Source organism: Amphiprion ocellaris, chromosome 17 (assembly GCF_022539595.1).
Source record: "Amphiprion ocellaris isolate individual 3 ecotype Okinawa chromosome 17, ASM2253959v1, whole genome shotgun sequence".
NCBI classification, from domain to species: Eukaryota; Metazoa; Chordata; class Actinopteri; family Pomacentridae; genus Amphiprion; species Amphiprion ocellaris.
In genome coordinates this window covers 31,532,974-31,547,602 of record NC_072782.1, presented here as the reverse complement: position 1 = coordinate 31,547,602, position 14,629 = coordinate 31,532,974, and the positions used below count along the sequence as shown (strand labels likewise).

The 14,629-nt window shown below is 37.1% G+C and overlaps 1 protein-coding gene across 4 annotated transcripts in view; it reads left to right on the top strand.

Moving 5' to 3' along the window:
* Positions 1-14,629, top strand: part of dcc (DCC netrin 1 receptor) — a 305,906-nt gene that overhangs the window by 278,308 nt on the left and 12,969 nt on the right. For all 4 annotated transcript variants that reach the window (XM_055004135.1, XM_055004134.1, XM_055004133.1 and 1 more), the window contains exon 28: positions 3,924-4,072. In XM_055004135.1, the coding sequence (XP_054860110.1) occupies positions 3,924-4,072 (149 nt within the window). The remainder of the gene's footprint in view (positions 1-3,923; positions 4,073-14,629) is intronic.

Here is a 14,629-nt window from a genome sequence, read left to right as displayed (position 1 = left end):
ATCCTCACCTCCCATCGTTGCAGATCTTTCCATCTCAGAGCCAGACGCTGTGATGTGACCCCCGGCAGGCGTTTCACACCTCCATCCAGCCAGTCTGGTGAACACATCCAGCTCTGACGAAGCCCCCGAGGCCGAGCCAGGCACCGTGAAACTCTCTTTCATGGCTTCCTCCTCTCTGGATGTGTAACCTTTGCTTCAGCAGCTCATTCTGGGCTTTTTTTCTTTCTCTTCTGCAGCTCAGTGCAGCGTGGATCCGCTCTGACAGCAGCCTGCTGAGAAGTCGTGCAAACACATTTGGTTGTGCTTCAGTTGGAAATGAAGCTGGCAGGAATTTCTCCACCGAAACACTCTGACATTCAGAGCTGCACAAGGTCAGAGTCGGTGTGGAAATAAAACTCAGAGCCAACGTAGTGAGCATCCAGAGAGGAAAAAGTGCACAAAAATAGATTTAGTTACTTTTTTTTCTCATACGTGCAAATTGTTCCCGATCTTTTAGCAATACGGGCTCGATCAGGTCGCCAAGAGTCACCAAAAAACCCACATTTTTTTGAGTAGAAGATGTAAAAACCCACAGATTTTAACCTGAACCCTTCTTGCTATGATTTGACAGCTCTGAACACTGCAGCAGCTTCAGTTCTCGTATCTCATTTTATTGATATTCGAGTACCAGGTACCCTTTTTTATTTGCTTTTTGAACATGTCATATTCTCAAACACTTCAGTATTCATTCTTTGACCAACGCACCTTACTGTCATGTTATATTTTGTTATATCTGAAGGGTTTGGAAGCAGAGTGGTCTGACCTACTGCCAGTAGCTTCTGAGAAAATTGGTCTTTTCCAGAATGGTCGACCATTGGAAGCGTACCACTGTAATGCTGTATTTGAGTCATTTCGGGAAGATTTTTGTCACTTCTGACAACATTTGTGTAATTCTGGACAAATTTTTTGCAATTTTGGATCATTTTCAAGTCATTTTAGACTAATTTTGAGTCATTTTGGATGATTTTTAAAGCATCTCGGACACATTTGGTGTCGTTGCAACATTCCAAAATTGTTTTCTAGATGTTATCGAGACCTCAGGGTTTTAGAGATATTAACGATATTAAACGTGGAACATTTTGCCTTTTTGTTGCAGGAACACGTTATAGAATGTTCTCCTGTAAGACGTTTCCACAATAATAACAAAGGAAAAACTTTCCCAAAACAACTTTCAAAAAACATTTTCTGGATATGACTGAGGCCTCAGATTACAAAATGTTCTTCATGAAACATTCCTGTTCTGTGATATAACAACAAAGGTGGAACATTCTGTCTGTAACGTTTTCATGATGTTGTTGAGAGAACATGGTATAGAATATATAGAACATTCCCACAATGTTCCATGATGACAAAGGAAGAATGTTCTCAATGTAACAATCAAAAAATGTTTTCTAGATGTTGAGACCTCAGATTACAAAACATTCTTCATGAAACGTTCCTGTACTGTGAAGTATCAACAAAGACAGAATATTCTCACAATGTTCCACCTTATTTGATATTTAATTACGCGTCCATGTTAATTGCTGTAACATTTTCGTGTTCTCTGCTGGAGAGAATCCGGTTCAACGGTGGAAAAAGAAGTTTTACTCTCAGCAGGAGAACTGGAAGCTCCTTTTTCATGAGGTCTTAAGAGGACAAACCCGATTCAAAGCGAGCAGGAACCTGTCGCCGTCTGAAGGTAGATTTTCCAGAGTGCTGACGGAGGCGAAGGGAAGTTCAGACTTTTTATACTCTGTAGAAAATCAAATTACGAACCGTTCGGTGCTTCTGAAAGGCAGCAATTCTTCCAGGAACAGTTTCAGGGAGTCAGGACTTTCTAACGAGAAGCGAATCAGATCAGGGTTGTTTTCTTTGCGTTAGGGCAGTAAACTGGGGTTTATAATGTGGTTTCAGGGTCATCATGTGTGCAGAGGCTAAATATTTCTATATATGAAGGCTTACATGTTAATTAAAGAGTAGATCTTTGCTTAATTTCGTACATAAACTATAAATAGACCCAAGTTAACCCCTTAAAAACCATAAAGTAAGTCTCCTAAGTCTTGGTTCCAATGAAGTAGTGGCTGCTTTTTGATAAATTTCATGAAATAGTGTGTTTCCTCTGTTGTAGACGACTGTTTTAGTGCTTTAATTATAAGAAACATAACACGTTCTGCTGTTTTTTAAATTACTGGGATTTTTTTTTTCCACATGGAAAAGGAATCGGTCTTTTCTTACAAGTTATTTTTCCACGTTGTGAAGATTTTAAAGTCATCTATTTCTGGTTCTCTGGTGTAATCCGCTGCTGTTCCAGGTGTTTTGTTTCGTGGGGAGTAGAATGGATGTTTATCGATCAGGAAGTGAAGTGGAGGAGGGGATTGTGGGTAAAGAAAGCCTCGGGATGTGTGGAAAAAAAACAACCAGACATCCCTGTATTGTCTGATATTTTTCCTTCTTCATATTGTTTTACTTTCACTTTCATTTTCTCGAAGGTGTTTTCATTGTCGGGACTAAACAGCTGAACGCGTTTGTTTATGTCAGTCCTTGTGTATTCATTCGTTTGGTCCATTACTTGGATTTCTGGTCTCTTCTGTGATGTTTCCTGGTTGGTTTTGTTCATCCGTATGTTGTTTGAAGGAGTCAGAAGAACGTGATGATGGACGGATGGTTTGACGGATGACTGGATGAATCAGGTTCAGATCTGTTTCCTGTTTGATGACTAACAGTTTAGATTTACTATTTTAAAACCAAAGCCAGTCCACCTTCAACTTTATGTTTCCTGATCGTACTCAGTGTTCTTTCCCTGAAATAATCAATTATACCTGCTCCTCTGGATCATTAATTCCACCTGCATATTCTCTCTCTAAAACCATCAATTATAAAAATACAGATGATGCTTTGTTTTCTGTCTCTAACTCCACTGATTTATCTAAATATGTGGTCTATAAAATTGCTGATTGTACTCACATTCTGTCCCGGCAAACATTTATCTCATTCCGGCTTCCTAAATCATCATTATTCTCACTGTTCTGACTCCAAAATCATTGATCACAGTCAGATATTCAGTGTTTAACATCATCTTTTATGCCTATTATACAGCCTCTGGAATTATCGACGACACTAAACATTATAAAGATCAATCAGTAAAGCTCAACCCTCCATGAAACCATTCATCAGAACACCAAATATCAGTTATATCGTTGTCTTTGTCATTTATCTACAATTTTCATAAATGTTAAAACTTTCCCCAAGAAGAAAACAAATGAATCCACCCTAAGTTTGTCCCAACATGTCCCTATATGACCCTTAAATACAGGGACGCTGCCTTAAACGCCACATTCTTACGGTTCTGTCTCAAAAATCTTGGATTATTCTCACATTTTAAATCTTTAACAGACCTATTATACAGTCTCTGGAGTTATAGATGGAAATGACCATCAACAAGACCAATCAGTAACACTCAGCCCTCCATGAAACCTGAATAATTTACCAGAACACCAAATATCAGTTATAGCACATCTTCGTCATTTATCTACAAGCTGTGTAAACATTAAAAATGTTCCCCAAGAAGAAACCCAATGAATCCATCTTAAATTTGTCCCAAACTGTCCCTATATGACCCTTAAACTCAAAGAAACACCACATTTTTACAATTCTATCTCTGTAATACTGGATCATGCTCACATTTTTAGTCTTTAACAGACCTATTATACAGTCTCTGGAGTTATAAATGGCAATGACCATCATCAAGACCAATCAGTAACACTCAACCCTCCATGAAACCTGAATAATTTACCAGAACACTAAGGCCAAAGCGGCATCTAAAGTGAGAAGCCTCACAGTGTTTTCTGCTCTCAACTCAATAAAGTTTTAAACTGAGATCTTTTCCTGTTTTTTTTTTCGTCCAGGTGCGAGTCTCCCAAAGCCCCAGGTGAAGACGGCGTCCCTCGGCCAGGCCGGTAAAGCTCGGTCTCCTCTGCTTCCCGTCTCAGTACCGACGGCGCCGGATTTACCAGAGGAAGGAGGAACGAAACCTGCCGAGGATTCAGCCGCAAACGTGAGTCCAACATCCACGTCCAACGCTCTTTCTGCTGGTTGCTGCTTTACGTTGCTTCCCTTCGGAGAAGTTTGCACCAATATTTTACTAAACCGTGACTTTAAAACGGTGGTTTTATGTAACTGGGTGATTTATTTATTTGATAAAACCCACTAATATTTACTAAATCAAAGTTTTAGATCACCTGAGTGGTTTGGTTTGTGAATAGAATCAATTTAGAGCACTTCTTCTTCTCAAGACTGTTTTCCCTTCATAGTAGCTGCTGTTTGCAGGCGTCTCCATGGAAACATGAGCCACCAACAGGGAACTTAATTGGTCGTATCAGCTGTCGTTGTCACTTATCTAACATGGTGCGTAAATGCTGAAGTGTTCCACAAACCTTAATTAATCCATCTCAGGCTTTTCTCAGCACAGTAGAGAGTTTGTTTCTGTTATAAGGCTGAGAAAAAACTCTGCAGTTTCAGAGAAGCTTGTGGACAGAAATCCATGCACAACTCTTCGGTCTTGACTAGAATTTGGATTTGGCCACAAAAAAGACGTAACTTTTAGTAAAGAGTTGCTGGTGTCACAAGTTGTCGCCTCTAAAGGTTTGTTGAGATGTGATGCCACTTCCAACCTCTTTGTCTCCTGTGAGTCCAGAAAATAACTCCAGATGATGCAGAGTTTAACATGAAAACTTTCACAGCAAGTGGAAGCACTGAGAGGATTTAGTCACTCAGATTACTAATTAATGTATCAAAATGTCGGATTTATATTTATCAACACTCCCTGCTCATAATCCACTTTAAATATTTACAGGGAAATGCAGGAACTGTGTCTTCTGAGTGAATTATGAGCAGATATAATTAAAATTAATTAGTAAATCAGTGCATGTTGGTGAATCTGAATGTTGATTTGTTCTAATTTTGGCAAAAGTGAGAAAATTTGAATCTAGTATCAGAATAAAGTCCACATAATATAAATGGTAATTTATTATTGTACAACATTTGATAGTAATATTAAATTAGCTGTATTTAAATTAGCAAAAAATATATTTTTTTTCAGATCATTGCTGTTATTTAAAAGAAAAATTATGTTTATTAAAGACTGTAAATTTTTTTGAATAAATTTTCATTTTGCAGAACAGTTTGTAACTAATATTTAAATTATTAATAATATTTTACTTCTATTTTCCAGGCTTCCCCGGTTTTATCTATTCAAATTATATAAAAGAAATATTCATTTATATGTCAAGTTTAAATAAAAATAAAAATAATTTAAAAAAAAAAAACAGACGAATGGAGAAAACACGTACCTCAAAATTCTTTTTTTAAATTCTATTTTTATATTTTACTTTTTCAAAAATATGAAAAAATATATAAATTCTCCTGGGTTTTTTGCTCTTATTTACTAATATTTTACAGATTTTCCATATTTTCTTAAATTACAGAAAATAGAAGTAAAATCATAGAAAAAATATTAATTTACATGTTAACTGGAAAAAACAGGTAAAAAACTGTGAATAACATAACACAAAATTATTTTTTAAATTCTATTTTTATATTTCACTCTTTCAGCACGTTTTATACCTTAAAAATGCATGACTTTTGTTGTGTTTAAATCAGCTAAAAATATAAATATTCTGCACATTTTTTACTCTTATTTACTAATATTTTTCCAGATTTTCCATATTTTGTTATAATACAGATAATATCAAGTAAAATTATATTTTAAAAAAGTAGTAATTTACATGTTGACTGGAAAAAACAGGTAAATAACAAAACACAAAATATTTTTTTTAGTTCTATTTTTATATTTCACTCTTTTATAATATTTGACCATAAAGCTACAGGACTTCTTTTTTATTTAAATCAGCTAAAAATGTAAAAATTCTGCAGATCTGTTTTGCTCTGATTTACTAATATTTTACAGAGTTTCCTTGTTTTGATAAATTACAGATAACATTGAGAAAAATCATAGAAAAAAATGTATTAATTTACATGTTGGCTCGATAAAAGACTGTAAACAAGCACCTTTTATTGGATTTAAATCAGCTAAAAATATCAATATTCTGCAGATTTTTTGCTCTTATTTACTAATATTTTACACATTTTCCTTGTTTTGTTAAATTACAGATAACATCGAGTGAAACCACATAAAAAAAGAATTAATTTACATGTTGACAGGTAAATTACAGATAAATAATAAAACACAAAATCATTAATTTATTTCTATTTTTAGATTTCACTCTTTTATAGTATTTGACCATAAAATTCCACGATTTCTTTTAAATCAGGTAAAAATATAAAAATTCTCCAGAATTTTTGTTCTTATTTACTAATATTTTACATATTTTGTTAAATTACAGATAATATTGAGTAAAATCGCAGAAAAAACTATTAATTTACATGTTTACTGGAAAAAAAGCAGGTCAAAACTGTAAATAGTCCAAATAAATAATTTAAAATCTGTATTAAAATAAATACTATTTTGTTCTTTTACAATATGGGACCATAAAATTACAGTTTTACTTACTGCATTGAAATCCATAAAAATAAACACATTATTTTACAGATATATGAAATTTTATTGATCTCTTTTTATAGATTTGGCACCCATGCCATCAGATTTTGACACTTTCATAACAGGATTTTTATTGTTTTTGCTGTACAATTCATTTTTTTTTATCACATTCTTCAGCCCATTTTTCCTTCCTCCATTACAACAAGTTGAAGAAGCGACTGTTCACCTGCTGCCTCATAATTACCAACCTCCTGACAGACTCCATTCTAAGGAGATAATCGGTGTTATTCGCCGACGCTGAGACTGATCGCTGTTGCGTCACATAACACACACATTTCTGCATTACAACATGAAAAAGACCAAACCTTGGAGGCAACAAACCTCCATAAAAACCCAGAGTGAGGAGGTTTAATTTCATTGTCGGTGTCAGACGTGGCAGGAGTCGTGTCAAACTGTTCTTAAATGTAAGCAAAAAAAGACTCAGAGAGTAAAATGGAAGCTTTGTCACCTGTTTCCTTCCCTCCAGTGTGTCGGTGGCCTTTCAGCTGTGGAATAAAACACAGTTATTAGCGACTTAAACTGAATGAAAGGAGAATGAGTGAAGAGATGGAGGAGGGGAGGGCAGGAGGGAGAAAATAGAAAGTGAAAGTAGACGACAATTAAAGAAGGAGGGCTGGATGATGGTGGCAAAGTTGTGAAATAAAGTTTATAACCACTTGTAAAGAGTTTCCAATGACTCTTATAACTCTGAATTTGTATGATGTATGATCTTTGTCACAAAAAACAATCATGTATTTTGGTCCTTCCATAGATTTTTTGAGGTCTTTTGGATATATGACACAATCTGTTGGATCATAAATATACATACAGCAACTTCACTAGTCAGTTTTGGTGATTTAGAAAGCTGTCTTAATCAAATTTTCTTAGTTTCATGGCTTCTTAACTTCTCCTGAGTGATTACGATTGACTACAGCTGTTGACTCCTCTGATCCAGTTTAAATAGAACCCATTAGATCCACTCATTAGACTCAAACACAAAGTCTGAGGAGCTCAGCAAAGATCTGAAAAAGCAAATCATTGACTTGATTTTGGTTCTTTCACATAACCAAAATCTGCAGGGTCAAAAATATGCATACAGTAATGTTTATGTCATAATATTTGGTTAAATTTGTCCATTTTCACCTCAGATTTGGTTCTTCTGGTTTCAGTCTTCTGCTTTATTTTTGACTCCTCCGGACAGCATTGGTGCAGTTCAGCTAAATTTGTATTTTAGGTTAAAATTTCATCCAATTTCTGTTAAGTTTAGCTCACTCTTTTGCAGATAAATGCTGCTCGAAGTTCATTAACCATTACTGAAGTCTCTGTCGTGGTGTCCCGTCACTAGCCACCTCACCCACTCATAACAATCACAGAAAGTAAACAAAAGATTACCAAACATGGTCTTTAGGAGTTGATGGAAACTTTTGTTCACGACTCTAAAGGATGCAGAGAAGAATGAAGGGATGAAGAGCAGATGGTGGGATCAGTAGTGGATATGAGTGTCAAAAAATGAGGGAGTAATGAGAAAGAAGAGGAAGATGAAGAAGAGCAATGAAGAGAGTAGGGAAGGTATAATTTGAAGAGAGAAAAGAGGCTGATAAGAGCAGTAAGAAGGAGATAAGATGAAGGAAAGAGGAGGGAGAAACGTAAAAGTGGAGGAAGAGGTGAGGAAGGAGGGAGGAACATGATTGAGAGGAGGAGAGATAAACGACGGGAGATAATGTGGAGGGGTGTCGGACGCCAGCGCTCGTTAAATATTCATATGTGACTCAATGACAATAGGACGGGAGGAGGAGGAAGTGTCGCCACGGCAACGGAAAAAAGGAGGAGAGGGGAAAAAGAAGAGGTGAGGGGTAAATGGAAGAGAGAGGAAAAGAGTGGTGGAAGGAAGGAAGGAAGGAAGGTGAGGAGGAGGCAGGGGAGAGGGTTGCCATGACGACGGCAGGAGAAGGATGCCTTAAGGAGGAGGGAGGTGGAAAAAAAAGAAGAGGAGGAGGAGGAGGACGATGAAGACGAGAGAGAGGAGAAAAATCATCGGAGCAGCAAAAAGGACGAGTGGAGAAAATGAGATGGAAGGATGATCGCAGGAAAGAAAGAGGAGGAGGAGGAGGAGGAGGAAGGTGTTAAAGGTCAGCAGGTCCGTCCCTTCATCTGCTCCTCTATCTCTGTAATTGATCTAGTCTTTTCCCATCAGCCCCCTGGCCGATCCATCACACACAGACGCCACTTAATAGACTGCGACACCGGGCCACTGAATCATGTACAGCAGCGCAATAGTGCTTTTTATTATGTTGTTACACCGCTGAAGTAGAACAGGAGGAGGCAAACAAGACTGTGGCCTCGAGGACGCACATTTCTGGGGACTATTTTAGGCAGCGGATTAATCTGTGGAGGGATATCAACAGAAATGTCAGAGGTTCAGAGGGTTAAAATGTAATTTAATCAGGATTAACAACATAAAATTAGGTTAGCATTGGCATCATGTTTTGTCACACTTGTAGTTTTAATGTATTAATCTGTCATCTCCAATCTAAATTGGTCCAATTTTAGCTAACGTTAGCTTAGCCAGTTAGCCACACTGCAGATTATCGCTTAAAATTTGCACCCATTTCTATTTTAATCTTTCAGAAAAAAAAGTGAAACGTGCAAATAAAACGGAGGTTCAGAGGGTTAATATTTAATTTAATTCTGATGAATGACATAAAATTAGGTGAGCATTAGCATCATGTTTTGTCAGATTTGTAGGTTTAGTGTGTGAATGTGGCATCTTCAGTCTCAGCTAGTCTAATGCTAGCTTAGCCGGTTAGCTTGACCAGTTGGCCACGCTGCCGATTATTGCTTAAGAATTGTTTCAAATTTGCATCCCTGGCAAAATAAGCATAATGCTTTGTCTCATTTGTAGTTTTAATGTGCTAATTTGGCCACGTCAAATCTATATGGCCTTCTTTACTTCAATCTAAGCTGATCAAATTTTAGCTAGCGTTCGCTTGTCCCGTTAGCTTGTCCAGGTAGCTGCTTAAGAACTGTTTAAGTTGTCATTTAAAGTGTCATTTGAAGGTTTTTAGCTAGTCCTGCTAACCCTGTTGTAATTAACAGCTAAATGGCATATAAGCTTCTTTTGTCGCGCTACGTATTTGTAGCAGGTCATTACCAAGCGAAACCAGATCCCAACAAACAAACTGAAAAAAAATGGAAAACAAATAAAAACAAAAATAAACCTGAAATTGTTTTCAAAATCACTTTATTCTACATGTCTCATTTGAAAAAACTGGCAAAAAACAAACCAATAAACTAGTAATTAATGACCCAGCTTTAGCCACATTCGCTTTTCTATGGTGTGCTACATATTTTACCAGCTCTTTTTCTAGTAAAACCAGATATCAACAAACAAAAACAAGTTTAAAATGTAAAGGGTTAGGGTGTAAATTAGCCCACAGTGAGGAAAACTTGACAAGAGCAAATAAAACTGAACAGAGGCTTAATATTAAATGTAATTATGATAAATAACATCAAACGAAGGTAGCGTTAGCATAAAGTTTGGTCATGTTTTTAGGTTTAATGCGCCAATTTGGATGAAATTTCATCCGACTTCCTTTTTTTCCTCCATCTAAACTGGTCAGATTTTAGCTAATGTTAGCTTAACCAGTTAGCTAACTGGTTCCATTGCTGCATCTTAATTTTAACTTAAAGTTCTCAATTCAGTTTTACTCAAATGTAAACCAGCATTTTGCCATTAGTGTTTCTTTTTAGCCTTTTATTTACTCTGTTGTCCCAATCGAAGAATTGGGTATAAATCTAATCTAATCTTGACTTGAGACTTGGTATGTACGGTGGAAACTCTTCATTTAGTGGCACATAAATCCTGCTGTAGTAAAAAAAAGATGTTAGAGTCACTCTTTATTAACCAACTCGTAGACCTACATTTTACAGATAAATGGCCATCGAGCAACTCAGCAGCTAATGGCGAAGCTGCAAAATGTCGGTTAGAAAGCGTTCAGCGTCTCCATTTACTGCCCACTGAATGAGTTGGGCTTCACTCAGAACCACATTTTCCTCCTGTAATAACTCATTCCGTATTTTGACCGTTGGCTCGATGCAGCAGAAAGCCTGTCGATCAGCTTCTTTATATTGCATTCGCTTGTCGGTTAAATGGCACCGTGTCTGAGTGCAACTTTCCGCCCGACTCCGACATCTAACAGGTTCTGCATTTCAATGTCGAGCTAGCAGAGAAGGTGGAACATGTGGACAGAATGCTACTGAGTTTCCATCTGCTCGCTCCGCCGTGTTGGGATGAATCCGACAGATTACAGAGGACGTGAATTCAGGTCAGCAGGCCGGCGGAGATAACAGGACATCAGAGAGAAAGTCGGCGCATCGACGAGCCGTTTTATTCCATCGACGGAGCGTTTACCGACTCACTGAAACTCGCTGTTATGGGTCAACAAATGAGATCAAGAGGTCACTGGGCTTCGGCGGGGGGTTTTATACTCCGCTATGATTTTTATGGAGGCCTTTCTGCCAGTGTAAAGTGGAAAATCTCTGGCAGCGACGGGCTTCTAGATGAGCTTTTATGGGCTCCTTGAGAATGAAAGTGGAAGGTCGGGAGGTCAAACCGAGCATTGTGTGTGATACACTGATAAAGGACAACCTTATGGCAGCTGTTTGTCCTTTTCTTTCCCTTAATGTGAATCTCCTCAGCAGTTTATGTCTGAAGGGGGATTTATGTCACCTGTTGAAAAGCCTCAAGGGTGGAACAAGACTCATATTTGACTAAATATGTTATGTATGTGCTAATCTGAGACAAAATCTGTTAAAAGCTGGCTTTCAAATAGTATTTAGAGGAAGATACAACAGATTAAATATCACAAGCATTACCAAAACCCATAAAATACAACAATATACAACACACAAATGATTGCAGTAGAAGCCAGGAACATTACTTGTTGAGGAATTGTTGGGTTTTTACTGAATTTGAGGACATATCAGATGTTTCTACCAATTTAGATCAATTTGAACAATGTATTGATGAGCTACTGTGATAGACAACTTTTGGATTTGCACCAAATTGGTGTCATTTGAAGCAAAAGTTATGGAGCAATATTTAAAATCTGATTTTTCTACTCAGTCTCCACAAAATTATGTTCTAATACAACTAAACTGCATTTTCACTTTCACTTTTGAAGGAAATGTATTGTCTGCCTCATTGTGTTTATTTTACTGCTCAATTGTGTTTCTTTGCAGCCAACAAATCATACATTAGTTGGACTTGTCACCATTGGCACCCAAAAAATGGAGGAGAAGCTTCAAACATGCAGTAAAATGATTGTATTTTAATCCAAACCAGGACATTTTGCATTTTTACTTTGATGGCTAAATGTCTAACAAAGCCTAGCATTTTCCTAAACCTAACCAGATAGTTTTGATGCCTCAACAAACCAACAACAGCAGAAAATAAAACATGATTCTAAGAAACACACTCTGATCTTCTCCCTTCAGAACATAATTCAGAATGCAGTTCAGTGACATAGAAAAGTAGTTTTGTGGAGACTGGCTTGAATATTTTTAGTGTTTCAGGGATTTTTTTGGCAAATAAAACTCCTACAAAGTCAAAATAATGAAGTCATTGCTGTGTTTAAATAAAACTGTCTCTCTTTGGAGATGTTTATATGAACTCTGCTGCTGTCTGATTCTGTGGGTATTAGTCCTAAACAGCTGGAAGCAACCAACTAAACTTCAGATGCTGTTGGTGTTTTGAGGTCTGAATGTTTGCCTTGTTGAACTATAAAGGCACAAACTGAGACTTTTGCTGCTCTGTAATCTTTATGCTCGACTGTACAGCCAGCCACAAATAGCGGTTACGTCGTCTCTTGTTGCTTTTACTGCTAAAACATTTGCAGGCATGAAGTTATAAATGGTCATTTGGAATACTGATCAAATAATACTTGGATTATGAAAAGTCAATGAAGTTATTACGCTTTTGAAATGATATAAAACCAAAATTTAATGGAATTCTATCCAGTGTTTGAGAGATATTTCACTTTAGCTCAATAGGGTGGATCAACAACTGCTATCAGGATGTAATAAATGAATAAAACACTCAGAAATCCACACAGAAGATGGCACTGTCAACCCATTTAGTTGAATTTCTGTTCAGTATTCTTCGACTATGACAGTGTTTGTTGATATCTGCTAAACTGGCTGCTGCTGGTGGATCGTGATGTTTGCTAGCTGTTAGCATGCCGCTTTGATTTGCCCCCGCTGATGGTTTAAATGGAGGCAGCAAAAAAAATCTATAAATGGCTGGAGGCGGCGTTAAGCTGTCCCGAGGCACAAACTGGTCGAAAACTGATCCAGCGTGACTCTACAGTCGGGTTAAAAGCTTTAAGCGGACCAGGCTGGGGGTTGATTTTCTAACGAGGATCGGAAGGTTCAGGGACCTCTGGAGGGAATCGGGTTTTGGAATTCAAAAAAGAAGCTCAACGCCTGAAGGAATAGTCCAAATTTTCCAAACAAAAACATAAAATCCATTCATTTTCAGCTTTCAGTGGGTCCTTCAAGGGTGATTGCACTGATTATATTTGCACTATAGGATAAATAATGTACATTTTGTAATATTAGCATCACTTTATCAGGGTGGAATCTGAAGCTGTTGAGGTCAGATGCAATTTCGTGGTCAATCATTTGAGTTTGCAAGAGAAATATAGATATAAAATTAAAATAACTATAATATGATAAATTTTATTTGTAATGCACTTTTCATTTAAGCAAAACGTCAAAGTGCTACATTAACAATACAAAAAGATAAAACAATCAGTTAATAAAAACAAAACAGATAAAATAACAAAAAATAGAAACTTCAGGGACACGTTTAATTAAAAGCTTTATTAAAAAGAAAGTTCTTTTTGCCTTGTTTTAACAAACGGCTACAACAAATTCCAACTATTTTTACAGAAATATGGTATTTCATTTTGAAACATCAAGGGTAAATGAGATAAATCTTATTTTTCAGTACGAAACAGCAACACTCTTATCCATAACTGCAGTTAAAGATTATTTCCATTGTTGTTTACGTCGCAATTCATTATTATCATCTTATTCCCTGTTTTGTTTATAAAACATCAAAAATAGTGAGAAATCCTGATGATATCATGGGTGTCTTGTAAAATTCAACATTACTTTTATGCATATAATGAGTGTTGAGATTTAAACCGCATTTCAGAGTAGAAAAAGGCAAATCCTGCTCTTTAAACCTTTCTCTAAAAATAGCATCGCTTTTACTTAACTTTTTGGTTACTTGATGAATTCTACTCACATTGTAGCTCGCTAAATTGCTGCTTTACTGTGTCCTATGTGATATTTACCTAATTATATTCAAGCTTTAGACACAACAACGCTTTTATTTGTACACTGGTTCAATAAAATAAGCAGCAGCTAAACCATGCAACCCTCTCTGGCCTCATTTAAACCCCCAAATATAAAGCTTCTGTGCAGCTTTGCCGTCATATTTATGTAGAATCATTGCAGCGTAATGAAGGACCCGACTGTGTGCGACACTAATGCTTTACGGGTACACGAAGAAGGCCTCGGACATCGACACACAAAACTTTCGATTTAAGTGTGAGAAATATTTCCACCGAGCCTTTATCGGTTTTCCGCGGCGCACTGAGGAGGATATTGAATATCCAACAGCAAGGACAAACTCTGCATGAAGGCCACGCTCAATATAACACAATGGGAGAGTGTGTGTGTGCGTGGAAGACGTGCACTTGACTGCCGAACACACACTCGTACAGATGGAAGCACTCAAGTCGACCCACTCGGAGGTGACAGTTTGTCGAGCCGGACCGAACACGTCATTACACAGTGATCACAGAGTATCTGCAGGATTAAAGTGCAGCTCTTTGACTGTGTCCTGTCCTTTGAAACGCTCGCAGACCGGCAACAACTCCAACGTTTGATGTGGTCAAACTGCTATCCAACCCGATGTGACACAGTCTGCAAACACGGGTATTATAC